The sequence below is a fragment of the Solanum lycopersicum genome, chromosome 12 (genome assembly GCF_036512215.1).
Source record: "Solanum lycopersicum chromosome 12, SLM_r2.1".
Taxonomy (NCBI): Eukaryota; Viridiplantae; Streptophyta; class Magnoliopsida; order Solanales; family Solanaceae; genus Solanum; species Solanum lycopersicum.
Window position 1 is genome coordinate 68,146,445 of NC_090811.1, and position 17,859 is coordinate 68,164,303.

Consider the following 17,859-nt stretch of genomic DNA (forward strand, 5'->3'; position numbering starts at 1 on the left):
GATAAGTGCAACATCATAAATAATTTCGAAGATAAGTAAGAACGCTATTAATCTATCGGAAAAATAAACCGAACTCCTTAGTTAACTACAAATTTACTTTCAAATCCCAATTCTTCACCACTCATATAAAACCAATAAACCTTTTCGTCTCCTATCAACAATGAACACCAAACCCCATTGACGACGATTCAACCAAAACAATCAGAAAAAGATTATATAGATCTCGTTTTTGTGTTTGTGTTTGTCAAATCGCAATTCAGTTCAATTCAATTTTGAAATTTGTAGCAATGTCAGGTGTATCACTGCAGTGTGGTGATTGTGGAACTCTATTCAAATCTGTAGCAGAAGCACAAGAACATGCTGAAGTTACCTCCCATGCTAACTTCTCTGAATCTACTGAAGCTGTTCTAAATCTCGTCTGTACTGCTTGCGGCAAGCCTTGCCGCTCCAAAACGGTATAAATTTTTTTTTGCCCCTTTTGTTGATTATCTGTTGTTACAAATAGGGTATTAATGATTTGTAGTTCCAATTGATAGATCCTATGGAGTAGTTTTTGTAGCTATAGAGTATGTGGAGGTGGATCCAAGATTTGAACTTTATTATGAATTTTAGGTACTTATTGATAATTTGAGTAATTGGGTTCCAAATTTGATGTTTGTGATGATTTTTAACTCTGAGAGTCTGGTTTCGATCCTTGAATAGTACTAGGTGATTTCTTCCCAGCTTTCAAAGCCTTGGTGGATAAAGGTACTAGAGCTGGTGGGAGGCTGGAGGTGGTAGGTATGTAGTGAAATTAGTTGAGGTGCCCGGACACCACAGTCATAAAAAAAGATTAGCACGAGTTTGGACTAAAGCTACTACATTGGGCTGAGCTCATATCTTACCTTGTAATCTGCCTCTAGAAATTACTCCTCCATTGTGACATGGGTGCAGGCTTTATATATTTTAGCTGCGGTAAGATTGGATACACCCATGGCACCCACGACTTTGATCCAACGATAAAGATTGTACCAAAGGTGGATTCAGGACTTCAATATTATGGTTTTTGAGTTCGGCATTCTAGCACAGCCCATTTGATTTACCAAGTTTCGGAACCTATTAATAATATGTAATCATTTAGAAATACTTTTAACACATATGTAGGGTCTGAGCCAAGTTAACTGGGTTTGTTTGAACCTGTAACTAAAGCAGTACGTACTCCTCTTTGTAGTACAACATATGTGAAGTAAATCTGGTAGTTAAATGAGAAAGGTAGAAGGGAAGATTCATTATCCACCATGTTTTGAAGCCAAAAACAGTGGAATTCCCAGTTATGACAAGGATATATAGAAGGGTGGATCCACTCAGGTGCTTAGTTAGTATATTATATTGCTGTTTGTGTGAATTTTGGTGGAGATAGTTCGCGAGAAGTCAAAATACGCAAACTAATGCTGTAAAGACTTCTGATCGAAATATGAAGAGTTTATTTTTGCTGTAATGACGATTTAACTGTTGCAATAGCTTGACAATGTAGCTTTCTGTGAATTTGATGTATGAAGGAGAGTGATTTGCACACCAAGAGAACTGGGCACATAGAATTTACGGACAAGACAGCAGAGGGAGTGAAGCCAATCAGCTTGGAGGTGCCAAAAGCAAAGGCCGATGATGAAGACATGGCAGAGGTTGGCGATGACAGTGGTACAGGCCAGCATGAAGGTAGTAATTCATTGTTGTCGCAGATTTTGGTCTTTTAAGTTTCAATATAGTTGCTTGATAATCTTATTTTTACTTATGAGATTTGCTAGTTGGGTGAGGCTTATGAGAACAGGAAAGGTGTTTCTTTTCCTCTTTAATTGTTTTTCATAAAAGCTTTTTGTACTAGGAGTTAGATTATGTACTACAAATAGGTCATGGAGGAATTAGGAGAGTGTTAATTCTTTTCCATGAAATACATATGAGGAAATAAAGATTTATCTACTGAAAATTCCACTTCCCTTTTGAAAAGAATGTTCCTTTTTTCAGTAGTTTTATTTTATGATCTAGTTTAGATGGATAAAATACCCTTGGACTATCAATATTGAGGACCAGGGGTGGGGGATGGTTGGGTAGATAGAAGTACTATAAACATTTGAGAGGAATTACAACATCTAGACAAGTCAGAATGGAGGGGGGTTTACGTATGTTTGCCTCATTGATTCATCAAACAAGCTCTTTATGTAGATCTAGAATTTGCAAGTATAAGGTGCTTATGATCCAACTCTAATAGGGAAGAACTTTGAAACCCAAAATTTACAGCTAAATATTTGGTCAAATAAGGCATAAATATCTCATCAATCCTGTATTTTTATTGTTTATATGGATACATTGGTACTAATATACCTTTTTTTGGCCAGAAATGGTTGTTCCCGAAGTTGACCAAAATCTGCTATCGGAACTTGAGACAATGGGATTTTCCAAAGCTAGGGCTATCCGGGCACTCCACTTTTCTGGTGAGTATTTTTGTGGATGAGAATCGTCATCCTTATGATTGTCCCTACATCTATTGGAGATGAGAAAATATCCAAAAAAAAAGTTCCATCTATGATGCATTCAGGTGACCGATGTAATATTTTTTTAAAAAAATCAAGACTCTTGAATACATATAGAAATAGATCTCTAGAGCTCCTAAATGGTCCATTCTCAGCCAAACCAACTTCCATTTTGTAGTACTGCACTGAGCTGAGAAAGCTTAGCCTGTTAATACTCAAGAAAGGGGGAAGGGGGAGGGTGGGAGCTGAATCCCAATTCTATTATGATGTCGATCTCCCAATTCTGTATTGTGACTTTTGACCACATTGTTGCCTGCGCGAGGTTCCTCTCTGTTTCATATATTAAAATTCAAGGCATTTAATTGTTCATGCCTGTGAATTTTGGATACAGGCAATGCCAGCTTGGAGGCTGCTGTAAATTGGGTTGTAGAGCATGAAAGTGACCCAGACATAGATGAAACACCAATGGTATGGAAATTTCAGATTTCTGCATTAGATTTCTTAGTTCACTAGCTAATTATATGTTGTGGTTACTGTTCCCTAATGAGTTTTATAATGATGTTTTAATGTGGCATTTATGATTTGCTTCGATAATTCAGTGATTATTAAAATTTACCTAGGTACCTGCCAGTGCCAAGAAAGGTGAGGCACCAAGGCCTTCTCTTACTCCAGAGGAAATAAAGATAAAACAACTAGAGTTGAGGTAAATTCTTGCTGCTAAATTATCCTCTGTGATTCCTGAGTAGCTGAACATCGTTTGGGACAAGTATGTGGTTTGATTCCAGAGATGTCTAGTTTAATCTTTTAAATAATTTCATTTGTTTTGTGCATTGTGTATCAGAATAGTTTCTGACAAATGCATCTTTTATCTTACAGTATGATTGCTTATTTTTTAATGTTTCAATGACTTCTAGGGAGCGTGCTCGTAAAAAGAAAGAAGAGGAAGAGAGACAAAGGGAAAGAGAGAGAGAAAAGGTAACGCTTGATTTAGATTTTGACGATAATTTGCATCAATGAAAGTCAATTGAATATTATTGTTGAATTACATTCTGAAACCAGTGATGGTTGATTGGTTGTATTAATAGTTAACTGCATTTTATGTTTTGACTTGTTATCAATCTAGTTGAATATGTTAGTGAAGTCGTTTTTCCTTCTGCTCAGGAAAGAATTAGAATTGGTAAGGAACTCCTGGAAGCAAAACGTATTGAGGAAGATAACGAAAGAAAACGGTAAGACTTAAACTTTGCTACTCTTTCTGTTTTCACCTTCAATGATTTCTGCTAATATAATTGAAATTTTTTGCGCTTGCTGTATAGTATAATAGCATTGCGCAAGGCTGAAAAAGCGGAAGAACAAAGAGCTAGGGAGAAAATTCGTCAGAAGCTGGAAGAAGATAAGGTCAGGAACTCCAAATCTATCATGAAATTTCGTGAACCCTTCTATATCTAGCGTGCTTGATGGTAATGTATAGAACTCCCTTTGTCAATATATTTGATTTCACTTAAATACAGTACTATTGTTACTGTCTAATTTATAGCTATGGTGACCTTATTAGGTTCTTCTGGGTTGATGCTAAAATTTCTTTTCCTTTTGATTCCTGAATTTTTCTGCTTTTGGAATTAACAAGAGTCTCCTTCTCAATAAAAATAAGTAACAAGAATCTGGCACACATACAAGTAGATTCCAGAATATGTGCGTATATAATGCATATCAAAGAGTTTATTTCAGCAGTCAACGTCTAATCAATGAATCTGGCACACATATAAGTATATTCCAGAATATGTGCGTATATAATGCATATCAGAGAGTTTATTTCAGCAGTCAACGTCTAATCAATGTCGCTAATTCAAATGATCTTTAATTTCTGCACCAAATTATAACTCATGATCTGGATCACTTAAGTGCAATCCTCACATCATAGTTTACCTGCTTCTACTTTTGTCATATTGAAACAATTGTGTTTACTTTCACAGGCAGAAAGAAGAAGGAAGCTCGGTTTGCCAGCAGAGGATCCTGCTTCTCCCAAACCTTCTACACCTGTTGTGGAGGAAAAAAAGGTGTTTATTTATTCAAAAACTCTGGTTATTTGTGACATTTGGACATATCTTGTCCAACTCAAACTTTTTGTATGTATTTTTGGTAGAGCTCTTTTTTGCCTGTCAGACCAGCTACAAAGGCAGAGCGGATGAGAGAGTGCCTGCGAACTCTTAAACAGACACACAAGGTAATCATTCAGTTGTTTTGGATCCTCAAGAGTACTTTCTTGCAATTTTGAGCTTCGGAACTGAGAGGTGGTTCTAGGTGCCAATACCTTACCTTTTATTTAAAAACAAAACGAAGTTTACTTTTTCTTCCGTCCTCAATTTCAAACTCAAAAGAGTAGAAATCAAAGGACATAATTGGCCATTCACATCAAGTTGTTCGCTTCCTCAACACATAAGATAATGAATGGATGCTTCTTTTCCTTTCTTTCTCTTTCTTTCTTCAGTGTATACATTAGGAAGCTTTTCTTTTAAAAAGTACTCAACAATAATTCCAAGGAACTAGCCTATGATTGACATACTACATTCCTTCGGTGGTTTTAGATATGAATAGATGCTATTCTAACTTCATTGATGGTGAACTGATTCTTTGTTGATTTTCCTCTTATGATCCAGGACGACGAGGCTAAAGTCAAGACCGCTTTCAACACACTTTTAACTTACGCAAAGAATGTCGCTACAAATCCCAATGAGGAGAAATTCCGCAAGATTAGACTTAGTAATGCTGCTTTTCAGGTGAGACGTCGTTAATGAAATTTGTTATGCCTCTATTTTTTTCTCTTTAGTTATTTCTGAACTCTGAAATTCTACTGGAGAAACGCTCCTTTAGTCCTTGCTTTTATAGCCTATGTTAGTTGGTTAGCTTCATTCAATTTCTGAAAATAGGGGGTGAGTTAGGTTTATATACTTTTGATTATTTGCTTAGTCAATTATTTTTGCATGCCAAAATGCAGTACGATTTAGGGTCCTTACCTCCAATTCTTTATGCAAAGGAGTGTACCAATTCCCAATTTCTTTTGCTTCCCTACTTGTCAAAAAATGAAAAAAGGGAACATTCTGCCCTCTGTTTCTTTCATTTTATAGTTTCTGAGTGACGGTGGGTGATAAGGTTGTATAATTTTTGCCATCCCATCTAGTTCTCAGTCCCTGGCTGAAGAAGGTGGTCTAGAGCTCATAAAGCTGGTGGCAGTAGCAGCAATAGCCAATATTCAGATGTTTTAAACAATACGTAGAATGTTTAAAACGATTTACAGACTCAGGGAACTATAACACACCATCCTCTTTTGACGTTTTTTCAGGATAGAATTGGCAAGCTGCAAGGAGGCATCGAGTTTCTTGAGCACTGTGGATTTGAGAAAGTTGAAGGAGGTGAATTCTTGTACCTGCCAAGAGAAAAGGTGGACATCGCGGTGCTTAACTCAGCTGGAACTGAGTTGAACAATGCTATTAAAAATCCCTTCTTTGGAGTCCTCTAAATTCTAATCTCAATACATTAGTAAAGATGAATAGTAAAGGATACTTTGTATGTTCCAACTTTTTCCCCTTTGTTGAGTCAAGGTTTACTTGAGTTTTATAAACTGACATTGTTTAAGTTACTTAGATTTGGTGGAATCATGTTCCTTTTTGAACCATTTTTTATCTACAAGTTTAATGGATCAAGTTGATGTTTAAGCTTTTCTTTTTCACTTACCCACCAGTGGTCTACCGCAAACCACCTCTCTATCCTCAAAAGGTAAAGGTAAAGTCTTCGTATATTTTATCTTTTTCAGATCTCACTTACCCATCCCCGATGACAGAAGAAGGACGTAATCCGTGTTAAGCTTAGAAGGGTAATTGCTCTCGTAGCCGCTTTTGGGATCGATTGGAATTTTGGAATTACATCGTGTACGATGTTTTCAATCAAATTAATTCTTAACAAATTAGTACTCGTAATTTGTGAGGGTCGTTCTAGCTTATATAAGAAATCCTTAGGAAAGTGTTTCCTATCTAGATTTTTTTCTAATTTGAAATCCGAGATGTTCGATTAAAGACAAAAAAATTTTCTATCTGAGGGTGTTCATTATAAGCTAGACATCCTTGCATGACCAAGAACAATGGAAAACATACCTGATAAATTAACGCGAACTTAAAAACTCTAAATGGAGAGCCTGACTAGTCTCGAGATAACTTGTTCTCCAACTAAACGAGCAACTAAATGAGCTCTGAGTGTATGTATCTATAAAAAAATTTGTAATCAATTATTTATCATCAAACCGACCTTAGCTCAGTTGGTAGAGCGGAGGACTGTAGTCGGGTCAAATAAAACCCACAGATTAATCCTTAGGTCAACTGGTTCGAATCCGGTAGGTCGGATTTTTTTTTTATAATTTTTTTTGGGCGCATTTTAGCAGTATTTAACTTAACGTGCACCCTGTATTCAGCTAAAACTTCGATCGGATTAATATTGTATTCAATTTCAAAGGGAAAATCAAGAAAAACAATCGTTTAATGGTAAGTATTTGAGTCATTTTGAATTTCGAAAAAAAATAAGGGTATTAAGTGATTTGATTATGTTGAGATGTGTTTGAATTGATTCTTGTTTAGATCCAAGATTTTATATTTTTGTAGTTTCAGAATGTTTATGTGCAGTTTTGAGCTGACCTCACTTGTGAGAGATTGCGCGGGGTATGTTTGTTTGTAGTAGAATATATTAGTGAACTTATATTACTGTTGTGCACTTATTACTATGTATATGGTGAAAGTTTGGGGGGTGGGGGATCTTAAGAATTATGAAATGAATGAGATTTTAGATGGAATGATTTCTGAAAGGGGTATGGTTGGTTAAAAATGTGATCTTTTTTTATGTGCGTGCGTAAGGTTTGTGTATACTTTAGCCTCCCTGAACCCCTTTTCGTGGGACTCTGTGTGGGGTGGGGTGGGGGGTTTACATGGTGTAAAATGCTGAGAAGTTGTAGTTTTGATGAATTTGAAGGAAAATCCATTATGATTGTGTCTGAAATGCATAAGAAACAAGCTTGAGGCAGCAATCTGTGGGTTTGGTTGTGTAAAAGTGTGATCATTTTTTTTGCGTGTGTAAGGTTTGCATACACTTTAACCTTCCCATACCCTACTTTGTGGGACTACTGGGGCCATGTTAGTGTTTTTTCTTATGTGTGTGTTGGGAGGGGTTACATGCTGAGCAATTATTGTTTTGATAAATTTATAGGCAAATCCTTTGCATTGTGACGTGCAAAAGAAACACGCTCCAGGCAGCAATGTTTGTGTTTGGTTGTTTATAAATGTAATTTTATTATGTGTGTGTTTGAGTGGCTAGGGTGGGGTGGGGGGGGGGGGGTACTTACTGCAAAATGCTGAGCAGTTATTGTTTTGATTTATTTCTAGGCAAATCCGTTGCGATTGTATCTGACATGCATAAGAAATACGCTTGAGGCAGCAATGTGTCTTCAGGTATGTAGCATTCTACATGTTAAATATCATTAGAGATTTTTGCAGTACTGTAAAAGAAAACTAAATACTTAGTTGAGTCCTTTTAGTTGTTGTGTTTGACTTGCATTGTCATTGGCCTGAGGTTTGTACACCAAGACATTAACGAAGTTTGGTAGTTTGAGACAATTTAAAGCATAACGCTATGATATTTTGGATGATTCGAGAAGCAAGTTGAGTTCCCATGCATCTAGGTCATTCTGTTTACACTTATTAGTTTTAATTCCGGCAGTCATATATGCTTTGATTAGAGAGTCCATATGCAGCATGTTATCAGCACTTTCGACTCTTCTCCACCCCCCCCCCCCCCCCCCCAACAAAAAGAAACTGTAGTCTGACATCTGCATTCCATTGTAATATTATTATTATGATTTGCTCCATTGCCTTCTCTGCATATTGTTATGCTTCTTTAATCATATGTTATTCGCTCAGCCGACTAGCTTGGAATTGAGGAGTAGTTGTCAGTGTGTGTTATTTCAGCCACCATTTGTTCTATGTTCAGTCAATTAGTTTGTTGCATTTGACATATCTTGATATATCTGAAAAAATAATTTGCTGTTAGTCATGCGGTGAAGTGTTAGCTTTGACTTTTAAGCCCCTTCAACCATTTATTCAGTAAATATGATGTATTGGTTACTCTATACCTGTCTTAACATTCCTTTTCTCATGGTTGTTGGCTGGTTACAGAATTTCCCATGCCAAGAAGTAGAGAGGCATAACAAACCAGAGGTTGAATTAAAGTATGACTTCATGCTGCTGTCTCATTTTACTCGAAGTTAATGATGTCGGTTAGCATTACATAATTTTTCTCTTCTGTAATTCATCAAATGTCTTCACAGCGTGTGGATTCCTATAATCAAGAAGAATTTCATGTGTATTCTTTTTACATATAGTATGACTGGATCCTAAAACATTAACTTTTGACTTGCATACACATATCACTTTCTGCAGCAGAACTTAATATTTTACTAAAATGCTATTGTTGAGTTCTCATCTCTTTACGCAGAGAAACTTATACTGAATGCTTTTTATGGGTTAGAGGAATCGACGTGCAGCATTGATAAAATAAGAAAAATCTTACAACACACGTTGACTCATTGCTCCCTTTTATTTGTTACCTGCAAAGTGTGTAGATCAGAATAATAATGTTTTTCTCATTTGGTATGTTCTACAGGACAAGCCCAGAACTTCTTCTTAATCCTGTAAGAACTGTTTTATATTCTTAACTTTGATCTTTATTTTTGAAGATCTCTGCTCGACAGACTTTCATGTTCCCATAGTTTGCTCATCTGCTCTCAGTACAATCATTGCCAATCTAAATTACATGTTATTATTGACTCGCTTTATATATGCACTGAAGGTTTCTTAAACTAGTGATTGTGTGTTATTCTGTTCATGATATTTATGAAGTGTGTAGAGAGTTCTTGCTTTTAGAATAATATGATTTTTCTCTCACGATTATCTATTTGTCAAAAACCTGCTCACGAGTTGTTAATTTAGCTGCCAGCACATTGTCGATGAGTTGCTTTAATGATGTAACACAGTAACAAGCTGTCCAAATTGGTTGGGGGGCACTAGCTAGCATTAGATTAGGCCAGCTAACTTCGCTATGAGTTTCTGTCCTAGTTGGTTGGTTACTCGAACTAGTCTTATATTTAGGTCATCTAGCGTCAAAAATGATGCAAATTTAGTCCATGATACTTTCCGTTAGAAGAAGTTATATGTTTATTTTTTATCTTGATGGTTAACATGTTCTCCATAACTAGTTAGGAAAAAATAATCAATAATTTAAGGTGCCAAAGAACTTAGTTATCTGTCCTGCTCTTTAGGTGTATAAGGATGAGTTTTCATTTTTGTTTTCTACTAGCGCAAGCGCAATTGTTGGTCGGTATGCTTCTTTATTATAAATTACCAGTTTCTGCCATGATAATTTCAGATTTAGCGTAACTTGAAAGTTTCTGATTAATTGTTATTCATTTTCTTCCAACCCTTTATGTACAAGTTCTGAACTATGCCTCTAATGCTCTTATTAGTACTGTCTTTACTTTAGAATTTGAGTCCCAAATATTTCTTATTAGCTGCATGTCTTAAGTCGATCTATTCAATCTTTCCCATTTACCAATTCACAGATTACGATTTGTAGAAATGAGGCTGAAAAGTGCTTGATTGAAACATCTATTAATTCCCTAAGAATAAGTCTAAAGGTAGGTTCGCTTTGCTTTGCTATTCACATACGTTGATTCTTATATTCCTATATATAAAGAGAAACTCAGCTACAAATTATGGTGCATGTTGTCTAAAAATATGTGCATAATTTTCTCATTTCTGCTTTCGTTCTTATAAACTATAATTCTCTAGTTATACATCAGCTTCTCCATGCTAAAGGCCGTTGGCTAAGTATTCATTAGTAGTCGAGATCTTTCTTTGTAGTACCATACGCAACAGACTGGTATAGAGATCAAATCATTAGTGTGTTGTATTTCAAATGAAATGGTAAAACAAAACTTGGGATTTGCCTACAAGAAAAATAAAATTTGCAAGGAACGTTAAGATTCTGGATTTTGAAAATCACTCGGAAAGAAAAAGCTTAAGCTCTTCATATGCTATTGTTGCTGTGCAGGTGAAACAGTCAGATGAACTTGAAAATATACTAACAAAGAAGTTCCTTAGATTTTTGTCTATGAGAGCTGAAGCGTTTCAGGTGTTGAGGAGAAAGCCGGTTCAGGTTTGTAATTCTTTCCTTTCAACTCCTTGTAACTGATTCCTCGCTTTGGCGTGTTCTATAATTCTGTGTGCTAAAATTATGTAATGTTTGAGACAACTTGAATGACCAATTCACTTCCCGTCTTTTTTGCCTTCCTCTCTCTCTCGTTCTCTCTGCTTTTACTTACCAACAACAACAACAACAACGTCTGGGCACTGGGAGAGTAGAGTGCACACAGACATTAGCCTACCATTTGTTTATAATCGGATTTGTCTGCAACTTCCATGTGATTGCCTTGCAGCCTTGGTTGATAACATAAAAAAGTGTAGTTTTTATCTGTATTTATATATTAGTCCTAGATAGAGAGTAGCAACGTTTGGAGAATAATCACCTTTCGATGTACTCAAGTTTTTCCTTGTAAAATAAAGTAGAAACTAAGCCTAAAGCCTGTGAGTTTATTAGCTGACACTGAATCAGATATGTATGTTTAAGACATAAGCTGAGAATATTTTCGATATCAAGGAAGATGAATAACTTGACTGTTTCTTGACCTACTTTTAATCATCTGAATTTTGCTGGGCGTTGTATTTCAGGGCTACGACATTAGTTTTCTCATTACAAATTATCATTGTGAAGACATGCAGAAGCAGAAGCTTATTGATTTCATAGTGCAATTCATGGAGGTACAATTATTAATCCCCACTCGTACCCCCTTAGGCCCAACGATGAAGTAGCAGTGAGACCTCTGCATCAATCACTTACGAACTTTTTGAAATAGTTTGAGCCTGTGGAAAGATTGGTGAAGTTAGTAAAAATGATTTGCCAAAGGGTATTTGCCTCTATTATCAGATGCAAGGGGGTGTCTTAGATGCAGTGAGACCTCGAGCCATGGAATCAGTCACTAACGTTTGCCTTAGGTTAGACTGGAAACAATCTAGTATAAATGATACTTCCTCGAAAAAATACATGTATAGTTCCCGGTGGAAATGAGGACAGGATTTGCTGCCTTATTAGTTTCAAAGAGAAGCTATATAAAACTGTAAACCATCTGTTTCTTTTGTGAAATTGCAGGATATTGATAAGGAAATCAGTGAACTGAAACTATCAGTGAATACGCGAGGGAGGCTTGTCGCTACTGAGTTTCTGAAGCAATTCATCTGATCTTTCGTTATCGTTGTTTATTCCGTGTTCTATTCTTGTGACAACTAGAACATATATTCATTTTTTTGTTCTCTGCTTGTAGCTAAACATTGCAGAAATTTTCTGTTGTATTGCATCAATGAGATCTCTCTTTTTCTTCACTATTTGAGGAGCTGGCTATGACACAGTGAATTCTCATTTCTCAGTTTAATAGACTTTGCAAATGAGCTTTATTATCTATTGTAGTCATAACTTTGAGTTCGATATATGATTTTAGGTCATAAACACAGTATCTTCGTTTTTTGAGTTTCATATCTGAATTATGAGGTGCGTGAGTTTCCTACATATCCTATCACCGAATCCTTATCAAAACACATATAAATTTTCGATCGTCCACTTTTACTATCGAAAGTGATCAATTGATAGTTGAGGTATATTTCGATACACATTTATTGCAGAAAATTCACACAAAAAATAATGATACGATTTAAGTGTGGTTTTTACATCAAAAGTTACCAAGACTCTTAATATGCTGCAATTACAATACTAGGTTCGCTCTCGACGCGAATTCTTTTCATTTATTTAAGTTTCGATAAAGTTATCTAATATCTGTATCGATAATGGAAGGTGACAATAACTGAGAAAAAAAATTAGGTTCTGACAGAAAAGGCAAAGATAGCTACTGCTTACTGTCATAATTAGTAATATTTAATGATTATATAAAGTAATAGATTTGACTGATCCTACCCTTCTGACATTATAATCCTATTCTTATGCTTCTAGATTTTCTTTTGTTCCTATTTTATTTTTTGGTATTATAAAAAAAATATATTTTTAAAACAATATTAACACTATAATTTATTATTGACTGCAACATGTTTTTTTTTTTTAATTTTAAAAAAATAAATTGAATAACAGATTAGGCATGTTGGTTACATATTACACTGTCTAAAATGCCAACATATTCACAAACCTACTATTGACCGGCTAACTGCATGTGCTTCACAAAAAGGTGTCCTTTTTAATTATATTCGTTCCGTCTCATATTAGTCGATCATTTTATTTTAAATAATTATGTAATTTTATTTAAAAAAGTTTCTTGAAAAGTAAATTGACGAAGTTATTCTTCTTTTACTATATAAATTCTTAAAGAACGTGTTATGTGTATGAGTCATAAATTTAATCCACACTCAAATAACGAAGTTAAGGTGCGATTAAATTGATTGTAATATCAAATTATTTTAAGAGATAATATGATATGATATGATGGCGAATGCATTTTATATCGAGATTGTTATTTCTTTGACGTTGGTAATGTTGAAAAGTATGTTGGATATGAAATGTTACTGGTGACGCCAGTCATCCGGTCATCCTACCCCTAATTTTCTCTTTCTCTCTCTTTCTGTGAGTTGGCCCCACACTGTGTGCATAACAAGGAGGAGGAGGAGGAAAGAAGATATCTTGGAAAGCTCCCATTTTTTTCATTTTAGCTGAATTTTTCTCTCTAAGCTGCTGTTAACTTGCAGACCCTTTTGAAATGGCAGTGAGTTCTTGATCTAGTTTTATCTTGTGTTTTGGTAAATTTTTGAGCTGAAATTGGTTGTGTATTATGTATTCTGTGGAATGTTGGTTATGCTTAAATGGGGTTAATTTGTGGGAGTTAAAAGGTAATCTTGATTTAGTAGCTGTTGATTGATTGAGCTTATTCATGGTGGAAGTGAGCTTGATTTGATTCATGGTGTTGAAATTAGCTTGATTTTGTCAAATGGGGTGGTGGGGGTGGGGTGTAATTGAATGGTTATGTGCATTTTGTGGAATTTTAGTGAAATCCAGCTAAGTTATAGCAGGGTTTTTTCTCTAAGCTGCTATTAACTTGCAGACCCTTTTGAAATGGCAGTGAGTTTGTTGATCTAATTTATCTTGTGTTTTGTAAAATTTTTGAGCTGAAATTAGTTCTCTGTTATGTGGAATGTTGGTTATGATTGAATGGGTTCTTTGTAAAGTTTGTTGAGGTTTTGGGAGTTAAAAGGATAATCTTGATTTTAATAGCTATTGATTGATTGAGCTTATTCATGGTGGAACTGAACTTGATTTGATTCATGGTGTTGAAATTAACTTGATCTTGTGAGGGGTGTGTGCCGTTAAGTGCTTATGTGTATTTTGCTTAATTCTAGTGAAATTCCAAGGATATAGTAGTTTTAAAACTTGGGTTTTGCTTAAACTTAAAGCTAAACTATACGTATTACCAGCTGCAATTAAGGAACTGTCAGTGTTGGTCTGTGGTTAATGTTTGTTGGATTATTGAAAACGCAAAATCACTGGATCTTTCCTAAAGAAATGTGACTATAGAAAGGCATTTCAGTTATGGGATTTTGCGGAATAGTATTTCTGAAGCTAGATAGTTGAGCAATTGAGCTAGTAGTTGGGACTAGGAAAGATCTGTTAAACATTTAGAAGAGAATATACATGGATGGACCAACAACAACAACATACCCGGTGTAATCCCACAAGTGGGGTGTTTGGGGAGGGTGGTGTATGCAGCCATACCCCTACCCTGTGAAGGTACAAAGGCATGTAGGAATAGACCAAATCTAATAATAATGGATAGAGGAATGATAAAGACTGCAAAGATGTCATTAGATTTTTCACTGTGCTGCAATTATTTGAAATTGGTTGGTCGTAGAATTGAGTGCAATTTATGTGCTTTCTTCAAGTCTGTGAAGTACTGCTATCTTTTAAGAAGATTGCCACTTGGTGATACAGTGATACCACTAAGCTATTGTTATATATAGTGGAATGGATTAGAGTGTAGTAGGTATCTTAGGCACACAATGGGATGACTCTTATCCACTGAATTGATTTCTGTCAGCTTGACACTAGTTTATCACCAGAATCCTTACCCTTCCTTATTTTACTCGAGTTATCTGGCATATGGAAATAGAGTGCACAAAAAAGCACACAATTATTTGTTATGTGAATACTGACTTAACTGGCTATAGGGTGTTAAAATTAGAGTCTTTCATTATCACTGAATCCAAACATCATTTCACAGTCCATTTTATTTGATTGCTTCTGCTTTGTCTCTTCAATTAACCATTTCACTTAACGTTACTACTATACAGTGTCGTACATGCCTTATCTTCCTCTACAGAGCCAGGCCCATTCCTATTGTTATGTTACCAAATGTTGGACCCCCCTCTGTTCTGTTATTTATGCTCAAGAGGTCCAGTTTTGGATGTGCAAGATTGTTAGAGAGTCCCGTATTGGTTGAAAATATGTACTGATTTCTCCTAAAAGATCTTAGACTGTCCTCCCTGTATAAGCTAATTTTTGGGGTTGATTTAGGCCCGAGATCCATTTTCTCAACAATTATCTGCTTTTCTCTAAGAGTGATGTTTACAATTAATTTCCTACTTCTTCTCTGTGTTCAGTCTTTCATAGGAAAGAGTCAGCTCAATGCTTACAGCATCCTAGAGTCGAGTGATGAATTTTCAACCTGACACGTAGAGCCAATAACTATGTTAAGTTATTAATATACGGTGCTCTGTAGGGCCTGTTGTTTAATTTTGGCTGGAGATGGCCACTAATGGTTGATATACCTACACTTTCTTATTCAGTAGGCAAACGATGTTAAATATGTCTCTTTACTAATAGATGATGCAATAAATAGTCTTATAAGCACTTCATTTTCCAAGATAGCGAGTGTTCCACTTGGCATATATATGATGTATAACATCTTTGTCGTATTGAGTTTGTCGAAGATGATAGTTTTGGTTTATTTTCAATATTGGAGGTTCCCTTTGGGAGCTTATTATAGAAAAAAATTAGAAAAATTTTCCATGTGAAATTTAAAATAAGATCAAATAGGTTCGCACATAATGGAATGCATAGAAGCCAAGTTTTCCCTAAGGGCGAGGGAATAGATGCAGTCCCTTTTATATAAGTCTTTGCTTGAGCTTATTTTACCTGATTGTAGAGATTTGTTTTGCGTTACACTTTCTTAATGTTTTCATTCCTTTTACTTGTATATCTAACTGAATGGAGCGGGGGCACTGTCTAAACTATGTTTGCGACATGAATGTGGCTGCATATTCTTGCAGAAACACTCACAAGTACCAAAATTTGGTGAGTGGGAAAGCGATGAAGATGTTCAATATACTACCTATTTTGAGAATGCTGCTAAGGGTAAGAAAGGAAGTAAAATGAATCCAAATGATCCTCAATATCTTGAGGCAAAAGTGAAAGGTGAAAATGGAACAGATACTGTACGACAGAAGCCGGAACGTATTGCCAGCAGAGATGATGTAGAATTGCGGAAATCAACTGGCTCTCCAATGCATCCAGACACCATGGGTCACAAAGTTCCAACTTACCCATCTCCACAACGACATGGTGCGAAATATGGAGGCAACAAGTCAGAATCAGAAACAATGAAGAGCACTGAAATCCTAACACCAAGGCATGAACGTCGGCCAAGCCGAGAAGAGGGTTACCTGAGGAAACCTACTGATTCCCCGTTGCGCAATGAGAACATGGGGAGAAGAACTCCTATGGAATCACCTCATCATCGCTATGGTGGCTTAAGTGGTGGTGCTACACCTAAGAGGGCCTCTCAGCAAAGTGTAGGACCTGATCGCAGCATTGAGCATTCCCCGCTGCATCCACATTCCCATGGAAGGCCTGGAGGCAAAGGTGGTGTTGTCTCCTCCCCCTCATGGGAAAGGAAGGCTTCATCTGAAGGTAGTCATGGTCTGGCTCCTTCTACACCTGGAAGATCCCGTTTGAGACCAGTTGCAAAAGGTGATGACACGGTAGGTCTTTTTGTCATTTTCTTTCCATCGACTTTCAGAACCAGTATGATTAGGACCCTTACCAAACTTACAAGAATGTAAAGAAAAGATGAAGTTGTTTCTTTTCTCTTTCCTAAATTAGTACGAGAGAACTTGAAGTGAGAACAAATAAAAAAACTTCTTTCTTTAACTATAAGAGCATAATAAAAGTGCATTTTCAGCCTGATGACAGCCCTGCTGTTCCTAAATTTGGTGACTGGGATGAGAATGATCCTGCATCAGCAGAAGGTTACACGCAAATCTTTAACAAAGTGCGAGAGGAGAAGCAGACTGGTTCAGCAAAAGTACCTTCCTCATCAACTGATACATCTTACTCCAACAGTCAAAAGCGATATGGAAATGACAGTGGAAAGGTAAATAACTTATTTGGTTTTCCGATATACTAACCCCCTCTCCAGGGACCAGCAGCGGCTTTTCCCATTTTCCTGTAGTGACTCTAACCCCCCAACCTCATTGTATGCAACTCATTTGTCTCAGACCAAGCTTCTGGTCAGTCTTTTCTTTCTAATAAAAAGCGCAGCCCGATGCACAAAGCATCCCATCTGATGTAGGCAGCAGAACAATTGTTTGTGAAACCTCTTTACTAATCGTTCTAGCAAAGTATTACTCATTTGTTCATAGACCGTTTTCTAATGTCTCCTTTTTGCTGTTCCTCGCAGGGTTGTTTATGTTTCCCATGGGGTCGAAGTTGACAATGCTGAGGATGAGACAAACAAAAAATGCAAATGGGCATGTACCCTATTTTAAAACATGAAACATTGGTTATGTATAGATTGTAGATCTCTTTAGTATATATGTTGTTCATTGTGTGCTTTAGACTTTAATATTTTGCTTTACAAACCAGAAAAAAGATTGAGAAAAGGGAAAGAAAAAAACAAAGAGAAAAATGACATTCTTCTTGTTCTGCCATCCATTAGTTGTTGGCTTTCTTCTTCATGGAGATTTATCTAAGTTATCTTTATATTTTGCATTGCTTTTTCAATCCCGAGCTCCCATCTTTTTGCTCTTTTGATGACTCGAACCAACAACCTTAGGGTTTGATCTCACCTTTTGTAGTACTTCTATCTAGTGAGTATATTTGTGAATGCAGTTTCATTTACTTCCATATTAATCAAGTGTAAGCTTCACATTAA

At 36.1% G+C, this 17,859-nt stretch overlaps 3 protein-coding genes and 1 non-coding gene across 13 annotated transcripts; all 4 read left to right on the plus strand.

Annotated features, from left to right (window-relative positions):
* Nucleotides 1-79: 79 nt before the first annotated feature.
* On the plus strand, nt 80-6,220 carry LOC101261210 (uncharacterized). Its single transcript, XM_010316453.4, has 12 exons — nt 80-455; nt 1,539-1,695; nt 2,373-2,468; nt 2,899-2,975; nt 3,128-3,210; nt 3,422-3,482; nt 3,669-3,736; nt 3,824-3,905; nt 4,481-4,564; nt 4,651-4,731; nt 5,165-5,284; nt 5,848-6,220. Exons 1-12 carry the CDS (start codon nt 288-290, stop codon nt 6,022-6,024), a joined length of 1,254 nt encoding a protein of 417 aa, XP_010314755.1. The 5' UTR covers nt 80-287; the 3' UTR covers nt 6,025-6,220.
* Nucleotides 6,221-6,642: 422 nt separating this feature from the next.
* On the plus strand, nt 6,643-12,040 carry LOC101260916 (actin-related protein 2/3 complex subunit 4). Of its 8 annotated transcripts, none has more exons than XM_010316449.4 (9): nt 6,643-6,891; nt 6,970-7,039; nt 7,931-7,996; nt 8,720-8,772; nt 9,207-9,234; nt 10,162-10,236; nt 10,653-10,757; nt 11,330-11,419; nt 11,808-12,040. In XM_010316449.4, the coding sequence occupies exons 2-9, from the start codon at nt 7,037-7,039 to the stop codon at nt 11,895-11,897; spliced, it is 510 nt and encodes a 169-aa protein (XP_010314751.1). In that variant the 5' UTR covers nt 6,643-6,891; nt 6,970-7,036; the 3' UTR covers nt 11,898-12,040. The 8 variants fall into 8 exon arrangements, 5 of the variants coding, with proteins under 5 accessions (XP_010314751.1, XP_025884274.1, XP_004252990.1 ...); XR_011213523.1 differs by lacking the exon at nt 10,162-10,236 and adding an exon at nt 7,755-7,829 and having other exon boundaries at nt 6,787-6,891; nt 11,330-11,653; XM_026028489.2 differs by lacking the exon at nt 11,330-11,419 and adding an exon at nt 7,755-7,829 and having other exon boundaries at nt 6,828-6,891.
* On the plus strand, nt 6,802-6,901 carry TRNAY-GUA (transfer RNA tyrosine (anticodon GUA)). The gene is made up of 2 exons: nt 6,802-6,838; nt 6,865-6,901. It is a non-coding gene; the product is annotated as a tRNA-Tyr (tRNA).
* Nucleotides 12,041-13,068: 1,028 nt separating the features above from the next.
* On the plus strand, nt 13,069-17,694 carry LOC101260623 (RPM1-interacting protein 4). 3 transcript variants are annotated; one of them, XM_004252941.5, is made up of 4 exons: nt 13,069-13,419; nt 15,977-16,687; nt 16,888-17,079; nt 17,386-17,694. In XM_004252941.5, exons 1-4 carry the CDS (start codon nt 13,414-13,416, stop codon nt 17,416-17,418), a joined length of 942 nt encoding a protein of 313 aa, XP_004252989.1. In that variant the 5' UTR covers nt 13,069-13,413; the 3' UTR covers nt 17,419-17,694. The 3 variants fall into 3 exon arrangements, with proteins under 3 accessions (XP_004252989.1, XP_069148951.1, XP_069148950.1); XM_069292850.1 differs by having other exon boundaries at nt 13,332-13,543; XM_069292849.1 differs by lacking the exon at nt 13,069-13,419 and adding an exon at nt 13,682-13,772.
* Nucleotides 17,695-17,859: the final 165 nt, after the last annotated feature.

Bases quoted from the DNA above. Each gene is read 5' to 3' on its own strand.
- LOC101260916 (XM_019211684.3), top strand. The intron at 8,773-9,206 runs GTATGACTTCAT...TATGTTCTACAG, and splicing joins AAACCAGAGGTTGAATTAAA to GACAAGCCCAGAACTTCTTC. The intron at 11,420-11,807 runs GTACAATTATTA...GTGAAATTGCAG, and splicing joins TCATAGTGCAATTCATGGAG to GATATTGATAAGGAAATCAG.
- LOC101260623 (XM_004252941.5), top strand. The intron at 16,688-16,887 runs GTAGGTCTTTTT...GTGCATTTTCAG, and splicing joins TTGCAAAAGGTGATGACACG to CCTGATGACAGCCCTGCTGT. The intron at 17,080-17,385 runs GTAAATAACTTA...TGTTCCTCGCAG, and splicing joins ATGGAAATGACAGTGGAAAG to GGTTGTTTATGTTTCCCATG.
- LOC101261210 (XM_010316453.4), top strand. From the start codon at position 288: ATGTCAGGTGTATCACTGCAGTGTGGTGATTGTGGAACTCTATTCAAA. The intron at 3,906-4,480 runs GTCAGGAACTCC...TTACTTTCACAG, and splicing joins AGAAGCTGGAAGAAGATAAG to GCAGAAAGAAGAAGGAAGCT. The intron at 4,565-4,650 runs GTGTTTATTTAT...TATTTTTGGTAG, and splicing joins CTGTTGTGGAGGAAAAAAAG to AGCTCTTTTTTGCCTGTCAG.